This window comes from Psammomys obesus, unplaced genomic scaffold, assembly GCF_907164565.1.
Source record: "Psammomys obesus unplaced genomic scaffold, mPsaObe1.curated_primary_1811, whole genome shotgun sequence".
Taxonomy (NCBI): Eukaryota; Metazoa; Chordata; class Mammalia; order Rodentia; family Muridae; genus Psammomys; species Psammomys obesus.
The window spans coordinates 6,318,648-6,344,077 of NW_026596240.1; the positions used below are offsets into that span (position 1 = coordinate 6,318,648).

General features: G+C 37.4%; 1 protein-coding gene across 2 annotated transcripts in view; it reads right to left on the minus strand.

Moving 5' to 3' along the window:
* The window catches only part of Ctnna2 (catenin alpha 2), a 1,158,760-nt gene that overhangs the window by 40,178 nt on the left and 1,093,152 nt on the right, over positions 1-25,430 (minus strand). For both annotated transcript variants that reach the window (XM_055596488.1, XM_055596487.1), the window contains exons 14-16: positions 23,608-23,721; positions 12,273-12,454; positions 1,482-1,587 (exon numbers count right to left, since the gene is read on the minus strand). In XM_055596488.1, coding sequence (XP_055452463.1) covers positions 1,482-1,587; positions 12,273-12,454; positions 23,608-23,721 — 402 coding nt within the window. The remainder of the gene's footprint in view (positions 1-1,481; positions 1,588-12,272; positions 12,455-23,607; positions 23,722-25,430) is intronic.

Genomic DNA, 25,430 nt, shown 5'->3' on the forward strand with positions numbered 1-25,430 from the left:
CATGTATCCAGGTGGATTCTCTGTCTTCTTTTTCTCTTATGTGATCTCTCTAGAATACTTAGGAAATTATCTAAAAAGAAGTTCAATTTAATACTCCAAAGCCTGACATGTGATGGAACCCTAACATCAGCAGCCGCTACAAATGATGGTAAGGTTTGTTAGGGTAACAATGAGAATAAACTGAAGTTATAATAATGAGATTTTTAAACCAGTAAATTTCATAGAAACATCCTAGTATGTTAGCTATTAGGCATAAATACAATTCATATAGGCATCTCTTAGCTGGTACTGTATTTTCTATACTAGCTGCTGAATCTTCTGGTCAGAGTGGTTACCTTTCACAAAGTCCATTTTTTCATTAGTATTTTCACATTAAGGCTGGGATGTTAGACAGAAAGTAAATAGAAGACAAACCCTAGTATTAAAAAATGGGGACACAAATCTATAGCTAGGAATCATAATCCAAAAATCAGGAGACTACGAATACCCACAGGGGAAAAACAAAAACCAGCCTTCTATTTTTCGAGATCTTCAAAAGGTACCACCTTCTGAAGCACATTCATGTGCATTATGGAGTTTTTACAAGTCATTTTATTTCAGAATCTTATTTTGTATTTTAAAATATATTCGCTTTGAGGTAGTTCAGACTGTAAACTGTTCTTAACTGCAGCTTGAAGGGATAATCAGTTATGTGGAAATGTCTACTGCCTAATGTACCCTTACAAGAAATGTTCCAACAGCAAGACACTTAGAGATGGATTCTAAAGTTTTAGTTCAAGCCAGACTGAATAAAAATTGCTGAAATATAATCAAATATTCTATGAGAGACAGAGAAGGTTTCAACTACACATCCTGGTTTCCCATAAAAACACAGGTGAGGCTTTGGAGAATTCATTTTTCTGATATTTATTTGCTTATGGGTAAAAATATGGCTGAAATTTAGATTGTCCTTGGTCACAAGAATTAGTCCAATTTATAGAAGAGGATAAATTTTCATGAATGACAGAGTATTATAATAAGATCAGTGTTAACTAATGGGACTCATCTTTCTTCCTACCACATGGTTAGCTTTTTGTCAACTTGACATAAGCTGAAGTCATTTGAGAGGAGAAAACTTCCATTAAGGAAATATTGCTGTTGGGTTGACGTGTAGGCAAGCCTGACTGGCATTTTGTTGATGAGTAGTTGATATGCAGTGCCATCTCTGGGCCGGTGGTCCTGGGGTATCTGCCTATCTGGTTTTACCCTCATTATGCTATATTATTGGTTTTCTGAATGAGGGCTAGTTTAACTTAACTATCATTCCTCGAGACTTTCGTGCCTCTACTGAGTTAAGGCCACCTTTGCAATGAACTCGAAGCCAGTTTGTAAGATATTAGAGATTACTGCCAAATGTATTTTGCAAAGGCATTTCATGGTTTGCATAAAACTGGTCCCAGAATGTTGGTACTAATTAATGGTCAGTCTTCATTTTGTATTACCTGATCAGCCACAGCACGGGCTAATTTGTCCATTCGAGAGCCTGCTTCTGCAATCTTCTTGGCAGCGTTAATGACATCAGATGTATTTTTCAATGGGCCTTTGCCTCTGAAAAAAGCATATGCAACATCATTAGAATTGTACTCAATAACTGGTAACACACAAACCTACCACCTCCTTGGTCCAAAATGAAAATTCTATATTTAATGTGGTCTGTCCCTGTTTTTGAAATTTTCAAAGTTGCTTTGACTCACCCCTACTTACAGGTTGATAGTCTACCATGTTTCCTTGTGTGTGTGTTGTGTATGTGTGTGGGGGGGTCTCTTAATTTCATATACACATTCACATTTAGCCTTCATTCTTCAACAGTACTTGGATAAGATGACCATCAGAAGAGGAGAGTCTAGTGCCTAATGGTTTTCATGCTGTAGATACTGCCATGTACAACACCTCACTGTATGTGGAGAAAGTGCTTGGTCACATCACATTCACAGCCAGGAACCAGGGAATGATGGATGTGTTCTGGGCCTCAGCACACTTTCTGCATTTGTCAGAATCCTGTGCCCAGGGAACGGGCCCAAATGCAATCAAGGTGGCTCTTGCCCCATCAATTATCATAAGATAAGCTCTCATAGACATTTCTAGAGGCAAAACTTAACTTAGATAGTCCTTTCCAGATATGCCCAGAGACTTGTTTCCCATATGACTCCAAATTCTGTCAAGTTGTCAGTTAATAACAACCATCACACTTGTCAACACAGGCCTCAAGTGATAGCTCGAAAATAGAAGAGTCTCGATTCGTTAAGTGCAGATGCGTAGCCATCCACACTGCCCAGCACCTTCATATTATTTAACTCAAGTCCAGATGGCGCCTTGAGAAGCACTTCTTTCCTAAACATAATGTAGGAATATTTGGATAGAATTTCAGAAATTGTAAAGTTCCCAATATCACACACTTTGTATGTCTGGTTCTCATATGTTAATGATTGCATTAAACACTAGGATTGTAAATGTCCTTATGCTTGCAGCACCCCAACATTTTCACATACGGTTTTCAATTAGGTGGGCAATTAAACATTATATTACTCAATCAACTTGCCTGTTTAATTTTAAATGCTGATTAAAGGGGAGGGAAATGCTCCTGCTCCACAGACCTTTAAACAAAATGCAGCATATGAATATGCACTTTCTTGGGAGCTAAGTAAAGACTAGATGAATGTGCTTATCCTTAGTTTTCAGCAGGTTAGACTTTCTAATATTCTTCCTTGTGTATATCCAAAATGCAGCGATTTTTTTTTTAAGACGCCAAGATTGCTTTCCTATGTCATAAATGTGATGAGACCCAGAAGAAAGCTAATCGGGAAGAGATAACATATGGCTCTAAGAAGAGGGCAGTGACCACAATTGTTTTGTATCATTACAAAATAGATTTAGAATGGTTTCCATCAAATAAATGTTAATGTAGTGTATGCTGTTTTCCTTCACCCTAGTTCTCACGTTGGAATTTGTTTTTCTGCATTATTAGCTGAAGATAGAATAGATGAGGCTCATACTAGTGTTGAAGCACACATACAGAAGAATCTAAACTTAGGCCTCTCAGTTAGGTGTAGTTCCATTAAGTCTTCCACAGCATATATTCACTGATTTTTCAACTGGTCATTAAGCTTCTTCTAGCATGAATGAGATTCCACCTGTGAATTTGTATAACATGAAATGAGGTAAAGATTCTGTGACAATCTGATTCCTGTTCCCTGACAATGTTTTTATCATCTCTATGTAGCTTCCTTTCTTTTGTTCTATCCTTTTTTCCCCCATTATTATTTAAAGGAAAGCTTAAATAATCTGACACTACTTTAAACTATTGAAACGGTTTGTATTTCTCTGTAACTCTGAGACCACAGAAAGCCTCTTCTGAAGTTTTACTCTGACATGCTACTGTTAGCCTTTGCCTTTATCTAAGCAGTCATTAAGATCATAGAGGTTGCTTCATTTTCCATGGCCAAGGAAACTGTGTGTTTGCTTACATTGAAGTGGAGCTAGCCTTAATTCCAGTTCTAAGAAATTCTACGCCTTCTTCTGAACTCTGTGGGCATTGGAATGTGTGTGGTGCATATAAACATACCCAGTTACACATATCATAAACACAAATACGTACACCTATATTTTTATGTACATAATTTCAAAGGATCTCAGAAAATGCATCCTCATAACTTGTAAATAACTTGAGAGCTTATTGAAGTCCTCTAAGTTAGTAGTATTTGTGGATTGAATTTGCTTGAGGCTCCCATGATGGTCTTGTAGCCAAAGTGGAAAAATGGTGTGGTTTTCCTTTAATCCCAACAGTGACTAGAATTTACGTACTAATTAGCACCATTCTGAAAAACAAATGTTTAACACTCCAGCGTCCACACTGGAGGCTCAATTCAAAGTCTTGGACTTAGAATCTGTGTTGAAGGGCAGGAAAGATCACAAAACTAGCCAAATAAATATTTTATGCCAACACATTCCCTGACATTCAGGGAAGAAGACTAAGGAACACTCTCAAATAATGTCTGTGCCCAAAGAGAAGCAGGCTGGAAACCAAAGAACACTGATTCACAAAAGAACACAGTCACCTTTGCGCTTACTAACAGCAGCTATCATGAAATAGAATTAAGAAAGCAGTGCAAGACTGGCATAGCTTAGGTGTTAGTGTCTGCTGAGTATGAATAAGGCTCTGAGATCAACACTCAGCCTTAAAAAAACTAAAATAAATAAATAAAACCTCATCTAAAAAGTCATCAAAAGAATAAAAAAAAAAGGAGTAAACATAACTAAGGAGGCACCAGATACATATTCAGTGCTGTATAAAATATTGCTGGAAGAAACACAAGCTGGCATATAGAAAGTCATCACACAGACATCCATTAGATGACTTAGATATCTACACATGCACAGCAATCCACATTAAAATCCTGGCATTCTATCTTGCCCAAACAAAATGAAATATCTAAAATTCACCTGGAATTTCAAGTAGCCAATGCAATCTGGGAAAAGAGAAAAAAAAAGGCTGAAGGCCTCATAGTTTCTAATTTTAAAAACTTACAATAAATGCATAGTAGACAAAAGAGCACAGTCCTGACTCAAAGGCAGAAATACAAGCAAGTGGTTCAGTGTTGAGTTCAGAAATAGTACCTCACACACATGATCAAGTGGTTTTCCACAGGATGCTAATAAATGAAGCAAAAAGTATTTCCAACAAATGGTGATAGGGAAACTATATCAATTAGCAAAATGTTCAACTTAGAACTGATTAGTCTGAAATATAAAACTAAAGTATAAAACCATAAGAAAAATAATGTGTGCAAGCCTTCCATGACATTGGATCTGGCGTACATTCTTTGTTATAATGACAAAAGCACAAGCAACTGAAGAAAAGACATAAGCTTGACCTTGAGTTTGAAACTTTTAGCACCAAAGTGTATTTTCAGTAGATATTGAAAATAAAACTCACAAAATAAGGAAAATATCTGTGAATCTTATAATTCAAAAAGGAATCAATATTCAAAATATATACAAAACTGTAACAGAAATATTCAATTAAAGGGGGTAAAATACTAGAATAGATATCTCTATAAAGAGACCATACAACAGACAACGAGAACAGAGAAATATACAGTATTGCTAGTCACTAGAGAAATGAAAAATCAAAACCACAAAGATATCCCAATTCATGCCCATTAGGAGGAATTTTACGAAAAAAGCAGAAAATGCCTATATTCAACATATATTGCTGGTACAAATGTAAAATGATGCAGGAAGCACAGAAGTGGTTTCTTATAAGAGGGTCAGGTCAAAGACTTGTGTTTTAGTAGAAGGTTCACTCAGGAAGGGAGAAAGGAAAGAAACGGTTAAAAGTGGGAGAAGAAAAATGAGAGAGAAAAGAGGAAGATGTGAAAAATTTGCACATATTGAACTTCATAAGATCTGTATATTTAACATGGAAATAAATTGAATATATTATACGTATTGTCACATAAAGAGAACTTTAAGTATCTTCTAGAAAGCATTTTTCTTTGTAATGTCTGCAAAAACACAGACTATGATTAAAGAATAAACATGGTGTGTCTTTGTATCACCCTGTTGCATTCTCTCCCATTTTAAAACCATGCACTAGTGAAATTTATTTTCAAAAATAATATAGATTGTTGAAAATGGCTGATTTTTATTTTTATTTTTTATTTTATCTTTTATTTTATTTTGCTAGTTGCAGCCCCAAGAAAATATTTTAAATATTCAGCTAATCTGTGTCCATGCAGAAAAGTTTCTTTAATTTCATTCAGTACAGTGCAGTCACAGAATTTTGATTTTGTGAGTCCGACACATCTTGGCCTTAGTGAGTGGCATGCCTCCTGGAGCAGCCCAGTCTACCCCTCTCCCTGCTGCTGCAGCCCCTCCAGGAGCCGTGGCCCACCCTGCTCCCAACCACTTCTTTGGTCTCTTGCTTTTCACCTGATGCTTCCTAGGACTTTGATCCGTGGCCTGTAGTGTGGCTTAGTGGCTGTAGAGCTCCATTTCTGTGGCATAACAGGGCTTGGGGGTCAGATAAATTAAGAAAACCGATAAAAATATAAAGGTGCCATTGAAAAGGGCTGACTGATTCTTTGAGATTAATCCATGACTTCAGATTGGACCAAAACTCGAGCGTCACTGAACTCTAAACCTGACAGTTCTTCCCAACTCTGTTCTTTCACCCGAGGGCCTCTGCTAGGGCACAGTGTGCAGGACTTCCTCTGCCACCGATGCATCTTAATTTATGGATTTCTCAAATTTGTTCGAGAGCTTTCTTTATTTCAAGCATGTTGAAATGATTTTGCAACATGACTCGGGACACAAAGCAAGTCAGCACGTATTTGACAAAGAAGATATTTGAACATTTGCAGTTTCTTGTACATTGCATGGTAATTTTTTTCACCTTAAAAATTCAGTTTACAGGAAAATCCTAAAGTCATGCGGCATTGTAATGTCTAATAAATTTGTTTTTAGCACCAGCATTATTCATACAGGGGGTTAAGTATTATTTGTAGGTCTTAGGTTTTGTTTTTTTTTTTTAATTTGTTAAAGCAGTTTCTTTAGCTGATTTCCATTTACTATGTGAATAGAAACACTGCTAAATATGTGGAGCCCTGAAACACAGGGCTGTTTATTAATTCATTTTTCTGTAGTAAAACTCAATTTTTCACAAATTATATTTCTAAAGAAATATAGTAAACATAAATTTGCAACAATTTTAAAGCTCCAATTTTTAGGTGACTCGAGGAAATTCAATATGCCTCTTAATAGTTATTTGATGCCATCACCAAAAGTCTACATGCAAAACCCTCAAGTCAAAACCCCACCTTTGGTTTATAGGCAGTTCCTTCCATTGGGTGGTGCTGCAAGGTCCAATTTCTCTCAGGGTCCCTAATCACAGGAAATGTCACTGGTCAAGGTTGTAAACTATCTTAAATAGAGGCCATGCACAAAATATATTTTTTTTCTTTGTTTCTCTTTTTTTATTCAGTGCTGACCATTGAAAACTGTCATGCTTGATATGGTGCAAAAGTTAAAATGAGTTACCACTCAAAATGCCTTCTCTTTATGTGGTGCAAAATGAACTACACTGAGATTGTGTCTTGATTTTCTGAGAGCAGTGATGGACCCAGGTGAAGGTGTGTGAAGAAGGAACACAATTTTATTGAAATAATTTAGACACCTGTGTACCAGCAGCAGTTTGGTTTGATAGACCGATAGTGTCTATGCTGTCCCTTAGAACAGACGTTTGCCATTTTCCTGACACTAAAATGCAGTCACGTAATCTTTTCTGCATATTCCTATACAAATTATTTCTAATTTTAATAAGAAGGACATAACTGTGGAATATTTGTACATACTTGCCATTATGCAGTATTTATTTAACAGTTGGTGTACTTTTTTTTTTTAATTTTCACATGTCTGCACCTCAACTTGTGGCTAAGTCATGTAAACAGCACTTTGCCAGTGACCGTTGCTGCCCTGTACATAGAATGTTTTCAAGTAAAGGGAATTCCAGTGGGGAAAATGGGGGGGGGGGGGGGCAGATTAGTCCTGTAACAAACACTGACTGCTGTAAATCACATTCATTCTGATGATGGTATTTAACACTTTAAATAAAACATTTTCTTTAAAAAAAAAAAAAAAGAAGTGGTTTGTTGAGTCCTCAAAATTTTTAAAATACCATAGGATCTCCCAATTTCTCTTTAAGCAACGAGTCAAAGAGATGTCTTCTCTGTGTCCTCACCAGCATTTTTCACAATACCCAAAGGAAGAAGGACCTAAATGTCTGTTAATAAATGAGTAGAGAAACCAAATATGGTATATCCATTATAGTGGAATAATATTCAACCTTAAAACGGAAAGACAATTTTGTGAGTGTGAGACAACGTGGAAAACATTATTTTCTAAAAGAATCCAGTTGCAAAAGGACAAAAATAAATTATGCCTCTCATGTGGTATTAAGAGTGTTCAAAACCATAGGGTCAGGTGGTTTCAGGGTTGCGAGGAGCAGGTGATAAGGGGTTAGCAGGTAGTGCATACCTGTTTAAGGAAGAAGAAAATGTGTAGACTAATGACAAGAGTGGATACACACCAGTGTACTGACTGTGGCAAAATTGCTTTTTTAAAAATTATTAACATATTAAGACTTATGATGTGCATGACAACCAAAAATAGTTTAAATGGCTGTTTACTATTTGGCTAATGACTACTGCACTGAATAACGCAAGTTTAAGTGACTTGTAGTCATCTGGATAGCACTGAATCAAGATATAAATAACCAAAAAAGAGAAAAGCATGTCCAAGAATATTGACAAGACTTTCAATTTAGTCTTATCACTGAAAGATAAATAGAATATGGATGTAATCCTAATAGTACAGATCCCTGTCCCAAAATGAGAGCCCATACCCTGGTGCTTCTGTACTTAGTGTCAAGTCTATAGTGGAAGGGGGTTGAAAGGTATTTTAGGGAATCTTTTATCCTTAATGACAGGAGTCATTCTATTGTCTCACCTGGACCATATTGCTAGTGTTCTTAGAAACAGAATCCATTACTTTTTTACTGTATATAATATTGCAACATCTTTAAGTACAGCTGACTTGTGCATAAAGGCCAATATTTGGAGTTTTTGCCATGAAGTGGTCACTCCAAAAAGAAAATCAAGCTGGGCAAACTATTACTTCAGTGCTGTGAGTTCCCACTTGCCACCTAATTTGCATGTATTTTACAAAAACCCTGTGAGTTTTAATATGCTACAACAGTGTCAGTACATTGTGAGCAAAGTATTCACTACTCAGAATTCTAGTTCAGAATTAATCCAAGTTTATTTTCTATAGCTTTCTTGGAACATCTAGTTTGCTAATATTAATAATGCAACTCTCTAGTGAGGGTATATAATGAGGGTATTTGCAAACGTGTGGAATCACATAAGCCCCTCTGGAGCCACAATCCCCCCCCCCCAAATAAAAATGCTCTAAGAAATTTCCTAGGACTAGCAAAATGGCTTGGAGTACAAAAGTTTATGAAGCTCAAGCTATATGACCTGAATCCATGTTTTGGAATATGCAGTGGAAGGAGAAAACTAACTCCCCAAAGATATCATTTTTGATATCTTTGGGGATATCAAAGAAAGCAAGCATGTGCTTATTCCCACACAAACACACACATACATCCGCACACACCACACACAGAGACACACACAAAAACATGCACACTCACACACATGCTTGTCACAGAAAGTGAATACATGATGAATATGCATAGTGAAATAATTGAATGAATCCTATGAATCATGAGAAGTCAGGAAAGAGCATAAAAATGTGAGTTCAACTATTGCAGGTGTACTGTTTGGTTGATGGAATTGAAATATGAACCAGAAACAGATGGAGAAAGGTGAAGAAAAGCAAGCATTAAAGGGCAAATTCAAAGAGGTTTGTCTAGCCAAAAGAGTTCTGGTGCAAGTAAATTGGAGAGTTGTCCCCATGTCAGAATTTGAGAAGAGGAGAGGGCAGATTGAGAGTGAAATACCAGCACCAACCATTGAGCTGAGGGAGAGAGCTCTTTAACTGAAGCAGAACAAAGTTTGGAAGTATAGCTATTCTGTGAGCTTTGAGTTCCTTGAGCAGTGTTTTAGAATTGAATATGTCCAGATGATTTCCACCCCATGCCCATTTTCCTCCCTTTATGTTGGGTTTTAAGTAAGTATTTTGCCCCTTGTTATTCAGTCAAGACTGAGCTGAGGCTATCTGCATGCATCTTGGTTGGATGACACATGAACATGTCTTGTACATGGCATTTTTTTTCTCAAAATGACATGAGAAGTCTGAATTCTCTGTGTGAGGAATGATACTTCAGTTTTTGCTCATAAAATGAAAGTCAGTAGCCAAGGGATGAGAAGGAAAAGTGTGAGACACAGGGGAGCCCTTCTCCTTCATGATGAAGACAGTGTAGTAATACCCGGAAGCATCTTTTCCATTTTAGTAACAACAGGGTGGATCTCATAGAGATGAAGGAATCCAATCAGTGAGTTAGTCAGTAATAAGAATAAGATAACACAAAGATAAATGAATGGTAATTGTGGGACCTGCATGTCCCTTAAACACTTGAGTAGAGGAGTCAAGCTTCGGTCTCTAATCAACCCTATACAAACTTTAAATAATACAAAATGGTACTTAGGAATGTTCAGCTGTACAAAGCTACAATTACCTCTTCCTGAAGTATAAATGAAATTTCAGTAATAATAATGAACAATGCTGAATGCAGTATGCTTAGGTGAGAGGCCACAAAGAAAGAGACCTTTCCGAGCTGTTTTACTCAGGATGAAAGTGCACAGGCAGCAGAAAGCAACCTCGCCTCCTGAGCTGTAGTTTCAATCCATACCTTCCCATTGCTCCATTTCCACTGTTTCTGTTAGTTAGCCCATTGCCTTCACAAAAGGCCATACACCCGTGAGCACACAAATACACACACTTCTCTCTCAAGCTCATCAAACATTAGGAAAAATTGATATTCAGTAGCAGGCTGGGCACTTCATTATTCAGAGCAGCACAAAAAAAAATATTATATGAATTCTAAAGGAAATTGAACCAGCTTTTTTTTTCACTTTTAAAATGATGTTATGACTAATAAAAAAAAAGTCTGTGTTATTCAACATCACTGAACAAGACCCCCGCCAAATATATTTATTTTCTTTGACCACAGTTATATATAATGCAAATTACAAAATGTTCTCCTGATCTAAACCAGCAACGTGACTAGATTCATTATTCACTTCAAACTAATGATATTATTTGTTCCACTGATGTTATTAATGGGTTGCATAATATCCATCAGATAAAATACTAATAAAATGTTGAAAGCAAGCAAATGAAGTCATCGTGGGCCCCAGGAAGCAATGACTGAGGCTGCCACCACCATCTGATTTGTAGGCAATTCAGACTTAAGTAATGGCTTGGACTTTCCTCCTGATATTATTCTGTGTGTGAGAAATACATTTGTGAAGCTGAAGGAGACTAACTAAATGTACAAACTTGAACTTTGAATGAATATGATGACATTTAAAGCTCTCGAAGGTCACACTCCTAACACTAAAATCATTTTGCTAGAATCAAAAACAATTTTGAAAGATTTGGAAAAGGAGCCAAGTAATGTCGTTAGTACATATTTGCCAGAGGTAAAGGGTAAAGGGGATGACACAGTCATGTTCTGTATTTTATTAAAACCTATAATCAATTCTTGCCTTTCCTTATTAGAGTCAGGTCAACAATCATTAAAAATGTTGTCACCCAGGCCTTGAGAGATGGCTCAGAGGTTAAGAACACTGGCTGTTTTTCCAAAAGTCCTGAGTTCAATTCCCAAGAACCACATGGTGGCTCATAACCATCTATAGTGAGATCTGGTACCCTCATCTTATGTGTAGGCATACAGGCAGGCAGAGTACTGTATAAATAATAAATACATGAATTTAAAAAAAAAAGGTACATCTTACATGAACTCTGACTGGCTCTTTGATTACCTCCCCCTGAGGAGGGAGGAGCCTTACCAGGCCACAGAGGAAGACAATGCAGCCAGTCCTGATGAGACCTGATAAGTTAGGGTCAATTGGAAGGGGAAGAGGACCTCCCTTATCAATGGACTTGGGGAGGGGCGTGGGCAGAGATGAATGAGAGAGGGTGGGATTGGGAGGGTTTGAGGAAGGAGGCTACAGCTGAGATACAAAGTAAATAAACTGTCATTAATAAATAAATAAATAAATTTTAAAAATGTTGTTGCCCATTAGGTGATGTCCTGAATTTCTATATCTTGCACGACTTTACATGTTCAACCAGTAAGTCATTTTCACATATGTTAGAACACATGAAAAAATACATGTACATACAAGCATGCACATGTTCCCCCCCCCAATGGGAAATCAACAAAATATTTGCTTTATCTTCAGAATAGTATTTAAATCTACGTAAAAATAGTAAAAAACACAGAGGAGTCACCTGATAGCTGGGGTTTTTATGTTATGATTGCCTTATGGTAGATAGTTAAAACAATGCTAATTGTAAGAAAAAAAAATGAATTTGTTCTCCTCCACCAAAGAGATCATTTTGATTTATAAATGTAAGTTAATAAGAGTCCCACTTTGCTTTGATATAGCACTTTAACGTTTTAATAAGGCTTCCCATGACAATAGGCAGTGCTACACGTGTGAGTTTAACAAGAGTATGGTCATCTCTGGGTCCCTGGGCCTCACCTTGTGAAGTCTGTCATCTCCATCATGATCATACACATCTGCTTGGCCAGCACAATGATGTCATTACCGCTGTCATCCCACTTGGCCACTTCAGCGTCCAGCTTGCTTTTTTCTTGGTGGAAAATCTCCACCTGCTCAGCTATTTTTGCTTTCTCCTCCTGGGGTAGTTGCGCCATGATGGCCTGTGTGAATTATAGGGGGAGAAGCATGACTAAAATGACAAAGTCATCAAAAGCTGCATGTTGACTCTGCTTCCTGTGTCGCACAGAGGCAGACTGACAAGGCTCACAGGTAGTCCCCTCACTCCAGAAGATGCATGACTTCCCCATCACCAGGCCAAGAGCACAGGCTTTCCAAGTTCCTGCAGTTCTCTGTCCCCACCCTTATGATACACAGAGATCCGAGTGCAGGCACACTGACAGTAGAATAACTTCCCTGTCTCTTTGATGGCATATGTTTGCTCAAAAGAATCTATTCTTAACAATTTTTATATTTGGTTCAGGAAACTTTTACCAGATGAAAGAATGCACCTCTTTCAACACTGAAAGCTATTCAGAGAAGGGAAAAAGAAAAAAAAAAAGCCTTCTGTTGCTGGGAAGGAAAGGAATTTTAAACAATATTTGAGCATCTAAGTAGAATGGGGTGGAAAGACTTTTTATGAGTAAAAATGAAAACATCCATAGAAAGATGACACACAAACAACAACAAAACTCTCCCCATATTAGATCATTTGGGGAATAAGATCCTTCACCTTAGCCTTCTTCCCTCATCTTCCTGAACGACCATAGATGCATCAGAGCCTTTGAAGACACAAAGGCATTGAAATGGGAGGAAGTCCAGACTACTATCATATTCAAGATGCTCACACAGGAGGCGGTTAGACTTGGAAATATTTCCTAATCTTAGCCTCCAAGATCATCAGAAAATTGTTGAAATTAACCTGAATGCTCAGTGTGTTTCAAGTGTGAGAGCACTTCAACTCTCTGATCTTCAGAGATTGGGGTTGCTCAAGATGAATAAGATTAGAAAGCAAAGTTTGATTGGCAGAAGTTGCAGGAAATGGAATGCAGAAATGAGCTAAAGAGTCTTCTTGCTGTTCAAACTCTTCATTTGCAAATTTGCTGATTCTCTCAAATATATTTGTAAGCCCCAAATCAATATTTGAAGCTCTTCTCCAGTCATTTGCAAATGATACAGGAAGCAGAGAAGTCTGAGTCACCACTATGTGCTTCCCAGATCATGCTGAACAAAGCCTTCCTTCGCCTTCAACGAGCTCTCCTACAGTAAACAAGTATCCATCTTTCAGTCCATTTACTGCTACATTTTCATATCTTTGTGCTGCTTGTAAGAATGAGTCTACCATATAAAATATTTCTTAAGCATGGTGCTAAGTGTCTCTAAGCACAAGAAGGTTATGATGTGTCTCATGGAAAAAAGACATGAGATAGATAAGAGGTGCTAAGTCATACATTGATGTTGTTTGCCTTGTGTTCAATGTCAGTGAATCAACAATTTAAGATATTTGCACAGAATACCCTTGAAACATGGTAATGTGTTAATCATATGAGGAAAACATTGTAATTTGCATCTCTCAGAAACCTATCCCTGTATTTCTTCTACAAGCAAGAATTAGATAATTGCTCATTTAAATACTCATGAGTGATTGATAGAACATAACTACTATAAGTAAGAATCAAACTTGTTGGTAAAACACCATTTTTGCAGCATGTTCTAAGGGGAATGTTTATCCTCACTTCATAATATTTGCCCATGACCACCTGCAAAACGGTTCACAGGCAAACACAGCCTTTGGATAGTACTTTAGCTTCTTCCCTAGTTCTGGGATCCATGAGTTCTCCAAAGAGAGACCAAAGTTGTGTCATTGGGGAACCTAATATTTGAACAATGAACAATTAAAGTTATTCAAGATGCATGTTTAGTCCATAAAAAGAAGTAAAAGAAAGTGATCCCTGTTAAGTCTAACTGCTACCTTGACACAGCTGACTGAGTTGCACCTCAGCTGAAGAATTACCTGAATTTAATTGGCTTATCAGTGTGTTGTAGAGGACGATTACACCTTGATCATTGATATAAAAGGATTGATATAAAAACAAATGTGGGTGTGCCACCCCTAGATAAGTGGTTCAAAACTATTTAACAGAGCAGGCTGAGAGTAAGCATATTTATGAGCTAACTAGAGATCAGCATCTTTCATGGCTTCCACTTTACTTGGCTGTGGTATGAGTTTCTTGATATATCCAGTACAGAATAGGAAGCAAAATTATCTTCAGGTTTCCACCTTGACATGGGCTGAGATCAGAAGTTGTAAGCCAGATAACACCTTTTCCTCCCCTAAGGTGCTTTTTGTCAGTGTTTTATCACAGTAACAGAAATAAAGCTAGAAGCTAGGGTGGTGTTATTGTGTACATTTTTCTTTTTTTTTCTTTTTTTAAAATTCTTTATTAATTACACTTTATTCACTTTGTATCCCCCCTGTGGTTCCCTCCCTCCCTCCTCCCATCCCAATCCCTCGCTTCCTCCACCCTCTGCATGTATGCCCCTCCCCAAATCCACTGATAGGGGAGGTCTTCTTTTCCTTCCTTCTGATCCTAGTCAATTAGGTCTCATCAGGAGTGGCTGCATTGTCTTCTTCTGTGCCCTGGTAATATTGCTTCCCCCTCAGGAAGAGGTAATTAAAGAGCAGGCCAATCAGTTCACGTCAGGAGCAGTCCCTGTTCCTATTACTATGGAACCCACTTGGATACTGAACTGCCATGGGCTACATCTGTGCAGGTGTCTTAGGTTATCTCCATGGATAGTCCTTGGTTGGAATATCAGTCTCAGGAAAGACCCTTGTGCTCAGATTTTTTGGTTTTGTTGCTCTCCTTATGGAGTTCCTGTCCTCTCCAGATCTTACTGAAATGCTCAACCTCATTAGCCATCAGGGAAATGCAGATCAAAACGACCCTGAGATTTCACCTTACACCCATCAGAATGGCCAAGATCAAAAACACAAGTTACAATACATGCTGGAGAGGTTGTGGAGAAAAGGGAACCCTCCTCCACTGCTGGTGGGAATGTAAACTTGTACAACAACTTTGGAAATCAATCTGGTGCTTTCTCAGACAACTAGGAAAAGTGCTTCCTCAAGATCCAGCTATACCACTCCTAAGCATATACCTAAAAGAGGCTCAAGTACACAGTAAGGACATTTGCTCAGCCATATTTGTAGCAGCCTTATTTGTAATAGCCAGAAGCTGGAAACAGCTCAGATGCCCCTCAGTGGAGGAATAGATACAGAAATTGTGGTATATCTACACAATGGAATATTACTCAGCAATAAAAAACAAGGAAATCATGAAATTTGCAGGTAAATGGTGGGATCTAGAAAAGATCATCCTGAGTGAGCTATCCCAGAAGCAGAAAGATGCACACATTATATACTCACTCATATAGACATATAATAGAGGATAAACCTACTAAAATCTGTATTCCTAAGGAAATTAATCAAGAGGGAGGACTCTTGCTAAAACGCTCAATTCCTATCTGGAAAGGCAAAGAGGCTGGACATCAGAAGAAGGAGAAAACAGGGAACAAGTTAGGAGCCTGACACAGAGGACCTCTGAAAGGCTCTGCCCTGCAGACTATCGATGCAGATGCTGAGACTTATGTGTACGTTATTCTGACTTCATTTCTGTCACTAGATTGCTTTCAACTTATTATAGTAGAAAGAACAGACACGCTAGGCCCAGAGCCTATGTGACTATAGGTAAATAGAAGGCTCATATAATTTCTTGCAAAGGTGCTTGAGTATGAGAATCACATGTAAGAAATAACTTAATCAATGTAACTTTATAATACAATTATCTACATTTAACAATTATAGTACCTAGGCACAGAGAAATTAATTTAATTAATTAATTAATTTAATATTAATTAAGTAAATTAATATTATACAACTTGAAATTTAAAGAATAAGAACCCAAAGCAAGGTGGTAAAACAATGACATTCTTTACAACCATATATAAGGACATCATCATACAGCCAAATATAATTTGTATGAAGATCCTAGCCCAGTACAGAGGTGGTTGAAAGTCCAGCTCCGTATACCAAGCCATTTACATTATGCTGAAGTCTCACAGGCCAGAGAAAGTTAGCTTTCACTCATGGAAGCCTAGATGATGAACCTTCTTATGAAATAACTTTCTGGCATACATGCATGAAATTTTATCTATATGTAAATTGTAACTCATTTTATTGCAGATACACATGAACTTCACACAGTACACATCTCTATGTTTTCTCAAAATAGAAGCAAGACTAATAACAATATGCTAGTTAATATTTAACATTCTATGTTTAGAGATATTTAAAGTACTTTTGTAAATGTTAAGAAGGTTCATAATATACAAAAGAGCCTGTCATGAACTCTCACTTGTAGTTCCATGTTAAAAAGTCAAATGCATTTCTCATTTGACTTCTACAGATAGAAATTAAATATGTACTTTTTTCTGAAGTATTCTCATCTTCTTGATTTACTTGATTTCTTCATACAAAAGACTGTTTTATTTAGACAGCACAAGTCTTAGGGAACCAGTATGAAGTTTGTTCACTGGGTGTCTCTCTATAAAAACAGAAAATGGTAGGGCCACGAGCAGATTGTACACATATATAGAGAAAACAGGTGAGAAATACTGTCCTGTCATTAGCAAAACATTGAATGTAATGGACACTTGTCTGTCAGCTGTAGCACTTGAATCTCTTGTTTAATTTACCACTTCAGTATTAATGTCCTTGGGTTTCTCTCTAATTTTTACTTGTTTGATTTTGTTTTCTTTTTGATAAAGGGTCTCACTGTACAGCTCTGGGTGGCCCAGAACTGACTCTGTAGACCAGGCTGGCCTTGAACGCCCAGAGATGTACATGCCCTCGCCTCCCCAGTGCTAGGACTTGAAACACGTGCAACTATACCTGGCACTCTTTAATTTTTGTAAGAAATTTATTGTATTTTACATTTAGTTACTTGTGTATATTTGTCTGAGTGCGATTTGTTACAAGTGTGTATAAACTACAAAGGTCAGAAGAAGGTGTTGGATCCCCTGAATCTACAGTTAGCAGAGGTTGTAGGCATCCAACATTGGTGTTGGGTGCTGAGCTTGAGTCCTCTGAGAGAGTAGCAAGTGTTCTTAATTGATTAGCCAGCTCTCCAGCTCTGCAGCTCTCCAGCCGCTTGGTCTCTAATTCACATTACTGTCCCACCCCCAGTTCCCAGGAGTGCTTCCTGAAGTAGAGCCCTTGACTTACTGCTCAGAGCAGAAGCTCAATGTCCCCTGACAGATTGTTTAAGCATATTCCTGCTCAAAGCATCAATGTCACTCAGGAGAAGCCACCGGAAATGATAGGCATTTTCTGGGGACACATTCCAGAAGAAAGACTAACCACTTCAAAGCGGATTTGCAAGGGAGATGTTATATTGACTGGAGGTGCTCGACCCGCATAATGCACTTAATGGGGTGTGACTGGGGTGCAAGTGTCATTACATTTGCCTCTGCTCTGTAGCTGTTGATGAGTGCAAGGCTTTTCCTGAATATTCTTAAAATGTTCTTGGCTTTTAAAAATTCATTATTGACCTTTTCTGAAACTGGAATTTAAAAAAAGGTTATCTATAAACAGTAGATCACAACTGCAAAATTTGCAAGTTAATCAAATTAAAATTCAACACATGAGTTTTAATTAGGTCTTATCAATGTAACTCAGCAGTTTGAAATGTTAACACATTAAAGCCATTCTAGGTAGAAAAATATATATATATAGAAGGCTGGCTACATTAAAACCAAATTCAATGTGAAATATATAACATATAACTGTTCATTCGCTCAAACTAAGGTAACATGAGAAAAATTCTTTCCGTAGCCAAGGGAAAAGGAGATGAATCAGCTTTCCGGGCCCTGTGATGTGATAGCCAGCAGGGTCTGCTGGTTTCTGCAGCCTCGATTCATACTAGGCTCAATTCATACTAGGAAGTCATGGTTCCTCAGGATGTACATCTGGCTGATTTGGGGTCCAAACTGAGAACATCAGAGACCAGAATGCATAAAGACTAAAGCCTTTGCCCCAGGTTCCCTGCTTTTGCTCTGGACAGCCAATCATTTATATTTTGTGATTAATAAATCTTTCCTATTGAGATCGAAGTGCAAGTCACAGATGCTAAATAGCAGCCAATCAAAAGGACCAAAATTATTCTTCAATCTAAATATACAGGTACATGTCCTAGTGTCTGCCTTCGAAATGCAAGGTTCACTGACCTGGCAAGAACTGCTTTCCTAGGCCAAGAACAGAATTTATTACCAGGTCTTTAAGTACAAGAAAACGTATAAAAGGGATGAAAATGCCATGTGATGTTTCTCTTCATTCGACTTTAAGGCAGGACAATGAATGTAAATAGTAATAATAATAAATGTGAAGAGTTAAACAGTTGGGTTTTATGACATCAGTTTCAGAGTGTGAATTGGAAAACTGAGATATTCCTTCCATCGATCCAAGCAAACCTTCCCATGCTTCCTTGAAAAATCAGCTTTTCAATGTTAAATCATCTGGTTAGAAGCTACTAGAAGTACCACCATTTTCATCACAGTGGAGTAACATACAAAAGAATAGGACAGATTGTGGGACACATTTTGTAATGTGGTTCTTCTGATATCACTGACACAGAAATCTAGGTGTATCACTAAGGTAGTAACCTTTAATTATCAATCTGACGTACCTAGTCTCTAGGGAAGACGTTTCTCTAGGACTCTATAGGTTTTGGATCAAAATGGTCTGCATGCATGTCCCATTGTATTCATTGAGACAGTAAGGTCCAGGCTCAAAGTGTGCAGCACCTGGAACCTAGATTGTAGAAGAGTTGAGAAAGCTCAGTGGTCACTAAACACGCATACATTATTTTTCTCTCTCTCTGATCTCGATTGTGGACATGACTAATTGCTTCGGTTTCCTGCCTTAACTATCCTACAAGACTGGACTGTAACTTCAGATAAGAAACCTTTTCCCCTCTAAGTTGCTTTTTGTCATAAGGTAAACTAGGACTGAAGTTGACACCACGAGTAGAGCTGAAAACCAGATAGGCACTAGCCTCTTGGGTATGAGGCATGCTGAAGTTAGAGTCACCTAAAGTTGCATAGCTTTGCAAAGCTCATATTTAAAACTCAGTTTTGCATCCTCAAAGACAAATTCTATTACTAAGGCTAATATTCAGAGAGTTGCTGCTGACCTATTTACACTATGGCATCATGTGACAAAACAGTTTTAAGATGTCGTATCAGGGGCTGGAGCGATGGGTCATTTCTTCTGAGGCCCTGTATTTGATTCCCAGAACTCAAATGGCCACTCACACCCATCTGTAACTCTACTCTCAAGGCAACCTTCTCTGTCCTCCACAAAAATCAGACATAATCAGACATGCATATGGTACACAGACAAAACACACATGTATATAAATTTTCTAAAAATAAAGATTTTACGTCTAATAGTACACAGCAAGATAGCCTGTATGTACTAGCAGACTGCCATACCCCCTCCTATTCGTTTTGCCATACCCCTCAAAGTGTTACAGACAGAAGCCTCGAGAGATTGTTCAGTGCTTAAGAACACTTATAGCAGAAACATGCAGACCTGACTCCATGTTTCCAGTATCAACGTAAAAATCCAGGCATGACCACATAGTACCCTGAACTTCAATACCTGGGCAGGCACAGGGGCAGATGACAAAAATAGAAGGATTGCTAGGCTTTGCTGTCAACAACCTGGCAGAGGCAGTGGTTGGGAAGAAACAGGGGAAACACAGCAACTTCCAAGTTCAGTAACAGACATGATGTCAGGGAAATAAAGTAGAGACTAAAAGAACAGAATGTGTGATGTCCTCCTCTGACATATGCAGTTAGTGTATGTGCCAGTACACATATACACATATAGCCACACCTAACAACAGTCATAGAAACACTGTAGAAAAACATTAAAAGCCATATAAGAGAACTAAGATCCTCTAATTCTGATATTCAAAAGCAATGTTAGAAGAAGGTGCTCAAAGTTAATTTTCCAGTTAACCTCCTTTTTACGTTAACTTGCCATTCACACAGAAAAATATTTTTTCTGAATAAAAACACAAAATAAGGCCATGATCAGGAAAGACTGCCTGCTTGGAAGACCTAACATCTCTGTCAAACACAAAGTTGGTTTTCTTCACAATTCTGAGCAGCTTATCAAACACTGGAGGCCCAAAGTTCAACCTTCGCCATTTGATATGCATTCTTATTTCCAACTTAGTAGCCATAATTCTCTATCTCTGCTTGAGGTTGACATCAGAAGTAAAGCTGTTGGCTGCAAGTTAATCCAGCACATAGGATGGACCTCCAAGACAAATTAGCAAGTGCAAAATAAGACAACCTGGTCCTTACTTTCTTCGACCCTGATCATATTTTATTCTGAAAATAGAATAGTGAAGAAATGATGATCAAGATTAACCATCTAAATTTTGTTTTCTATCCTTCATCACTGACTTCATGTCTAACATAAAAATAATGTGTGAAAGAGAAATATATGCAGAGTCTTTTCTTGTTAAATGTGGATTATTCGGGCAGTGTTCATAAGATGGCTATCTCAAAGCAAGATAAGGCTTATTTAATGGGTCTTATTGTTTGAGGACACAAATCAGTGGAACCAGAGCAGGAGTCAGTCAATAAAATTAACTTGGAGTTGATTAATGTTTGGATGAATTACTCAAACTTGTCCTTTGTCATTGACATAAAAATGCTGGTTTTACTTAATTTTAAAGATGAGTTGGCTTGATTAATTAGTTTGGTGGTATGCCAACAGACTCAAAAGATTCTTGCTTAATGACCTTCACAATTTTGAATATTTTAGGCAAGATTGAATTGCTTCTGAGGAATTTTCAATGGAGGTTCTATGCCCTTTCATACACTTTGATGTCACTTCTATGGTTAGAGGGGACCATCTCTGCCAAATGAGGATAATGATCAGAGCCGACTTTATTGAGCATTTACTATACAGCAAGTCTTGTTCTATTATCTTGTAAAGATCAAGTAATCCTCATAAGAATGCTGTCAAGTAAGTCTATGGTTCACCTTTAACGGATAATCTATCTGCAAGCCAGAGAATTCAAGCAACACATAACTCTCAGAGTAGTACTAGCATTTGCTATAAATCAAAACCAAAGTTGTGTGAAATCTGAGCTAGTAGGTTTTCTGTTCCTCTGGTCATTTAGGGCCTTATATATGCTAGATAAACGCTTTATGAGTGAGCTATACTCTCTTCCCTGGTTTATTGACATGCAGTATCATTATTTGGCCAGGGCTACTATAGAATCCACAATCCTTGTCCCTTCCTCCCAAAACCCAGTATTAAATGTGTGTGCCAATATACCATGCAACATCACAATGCCCTTAGTGGCTGAATTTTTACCTTTGCATGTCTATCAATCTACACCTAGATATCCTCAACCATTTGACTTTGGAACAAAGATATCAAGGTCTATAGTACATTAGAGAAACAGAGTTTTAGGTGCAGTCATTTTGAACACCACATTTCTTTGTGTCCTCTTTATTTTAGTCACTTAACTTGTTGATCTCTACTTATCTTTTACAATTACTATAGCAAAAGGAGCTTGCAGCAGTATATCCAAAATCTACATTCACCCTTAATAGCTCTTTTTCAACCCATGTGTATATTTAAATTATATATACATATATATGGTGCGTTCATTGACATACATATACATATACATATACATGCACTTGCAGTCTTATGCACATAACCACAGATAAGCACATGATTAAAAATAAAATAAACCTTTTAAAAAGAGAATTCTGAGATCCATAAAAAATGTGCAATATTTGTCTTTCAGAATCTAACTTACTTTCCATAATATGATAATCTCCATTTGTATTTCTTTTCTGACAAATGATTTAATTTTCCTCTCTTTGGATGAATAAGATTTCATTACATACATGTTTACATTTTATTATCCAGTTATCTGTTAAGAGACAGTTGGGCTGATTCTGTAACTTGACTATTTTGCGGATTGTTACAAAAAACATGCATGTCAAAGTGTCTCTGTAGCATGTTGACCCAAGAGTCTTCGAGGGTAAATACTCAGGAGTAGCATGGTGGGACATATGATGGTTCCAATTTTAGTTTTCTGAGACCCTCTATAATTTCCATAGTGACTTTGCTAATTTATATTTTTCCAGGCAGTGTATAAGAGTTCCCTTTCCCCACATTCTTAATAGAATTTGTTATTATTTATTCATTTATTTTTGGCAATGGCCATTCTGACTGGAATGAGATAGATTCTTATTATGATTTAAATTTCCATTCATCTTTTGTCTCAGGATCTTTTACATTTGTCATATGTGCACCAGCCATATTCTTATTTTGAGGCCTGTCTGTGCTTACTATATCTTCTTAAGAAAAATTAACAGATAATTAGAAGGTAAATTTTAAGTTATACTAAAATTTGAATGGTTTTACTCTATGAAAATAATATTTTAAAAGAAATCTATTGCCTACTACCTACATAGAGTATTCACAACTATGTTGGAGGAAATAGAGCTGATCTTGTTGGCTTAGCTCTAGGACGTTCATTGTACCATTTGTGCTATGAACCAAGTTAGTGAGTGTTCATCTCTTTGACCTAGCTGTTATATTTTGTTGCATGATTCATGCCAAAACTCAAAATTCATGGGCATGAGTGTAATTTCTTCCTATTGTTAAGCAAAAATCCTGGCCCTGTCAACAAGTAGGCATTAGGGAGAAACAAAGATTTTCCTCTATACAATACCCTTGATTCAATATAGTATTTACTATTAAATTTACCCAAGACTAAGGAGCTATTGTTAAGCTAGTAACATAGCAGAACTCTAGTTCTCCATGTGCTGTTGCTTCTTGTGCTAGTTCTGAGCATGGAGATTTCAGACAGCACAATGGTAAAATGCAATTTATACATTAGATGCCGCCTAGTCCATCAAATTACTACCCTCAGGCCAAATATAATTTACTACACGTTATTGTATGCAGTGTTTAGATGCAGCTGCTATGCATGATGGATAGAGGATAGAGAGGGTTAAAAGGAGTTAGGGGCATTAGTAGTTGCTCCCAACATAAAAAAATGTGCATTGTCACAGACCACCCAAGTAACAGCCCAGACTTCTGAGCCAAAGATATCTGAGCTCCCAGCACCTGTAATTAAGGAAATTTCCTTTCACCATTTGTGTGAGTTTCTTCTTGGGAAGCTATCCAAAGTCAAGAACATCTACATACCCGTGCACTCTGCCCAGCAATGAGCTGGTCATCTTCAGTCTGAACACTGGTCCGACTTCGCACATCATAATCTTCTTGCTCAAAGTCAGAATCATCTTCCAGTTCTTCTGGAGTCTAAATAACAACAAAAAAGATAAAAATCAGTTCACCTTTATCAACATATTTTGTTGCAAAGTCTAAACATCCCCAAAGAAAGAGTTTATAGCATCTTGCATATAATATGGCTATTTTTATATGGTATCATTTTCAAAACCATGGGAACCACATTTCCCTAACTTACCTCCGTAGAAAATACATTTTATGTATTTCCTCTACAAATATAGCAAATCTAAGTTTGGCTTTTAACATGAGATGACTTCTAATTCAAGCAAAAGTACAGTTGTATAAAATCCATGTCAATTTTAAGATAGAAATTAATTATCCTCAACAAAATTTATTCTATCGTTTGTCTCTAATATTATTTTCTCTGTTCTAGTTCTTCTTTTCTCAATAAGCAGAATTATTAGAGATCTCTATGTAAGTGACTAGACCCCATGAAATACGGGTTTTTCTTACTAAGGCATGTGATAGAAAGATTATATTTCAGACTACATTCAACCCTGATTGATTAGAGACCTCTGTGTAGCTCTAAGAATGCCACCTGGCATCTCTGAGTTTTGTCTCCATTCTCCATAAATTCGTGCTTTTCACTGTGGCCACTGTGTGTGTGTGTGTGTGTGTGTGTGTGTGTGTGTGTGTGTGTGAGAGAGAGAAAACCAATGTTACTTTATATAAATTATCTACTCATCATCAATCTGTTTGCGATAATAATTATGTAGGATTTAAAATTAATTCACTCAATAACAACAACAACAAAACCTTACTACAGGTCTCACCACATAGCTCTGGCTGTCCTGGATGTCACTATGTATACCTGGCTGGCCTTTACCTCACAGAGACCTACCTTTCCTTCCCCAGTGGTATGATTAAAGACATGTGCCCCACACCTGGCTTCAACAATACTTTTTAATATGGAAGCTATCATTTACTGCACATAATTAAAAGCTAAATAATTCCTTCATAGTATCAATTCAGATTTCACCAGCATAGTGAAGTGACAATTATTCTCTATCTACAACCAAGAAAAATCAGGTAGAAAAAAAAGTCCAGAAACACATTCCATGTCTTTGATTTAGAAACAAAACCAGAACTTGGATCCAAACAAGCAAATATATTTGACCCCCAACCTCAAAAGTCTATGTTTTGGGTATTTGTACACATTATAAATTGGGTAAGAACCTGAATGATAAATGGCATAAAGGAAGAAGAGTTAGATTAAGATCATTCCAAATCATTAAAGTCTGTGTTGCAGATAGATAAGAATGGATCTATGAGCCAACCAATAAAACACTTTTCCTTTCTTCTAAATAGATAACATGTGTTAAGGGTTTACCAGTTTCTCTGGGTGCCCCACAAACTCGAGACAGTCTCTTCACACTCCTTTATTGTTTTATTTCTCTTTATACACTCTTTTGCCAATAGAATACTGAAGAATATGAGGCACCACCTTTTCTTGAAGCTTTCTAAGTAGGCATTCTGAAGCATGCACCATAACTATCACATACTGAAAACTCTAAGATCCCTTCAGGAGGTGATGTGGGTCATGCACACGATGAGAGGGCATTGGTGGGACCCTTCTGCTTACAGCCTTCTGCAAATTGTCTCTTTAGCTGTGGCAGGAACTCATGTGTCTTTCAAAAGAGATACAAGTGTAGCAACAGTACTGGTGATGCTGGGGCCCATTTACCCTGTTTCATTGTGCTGATTTCCTTGGCATCCTTAGG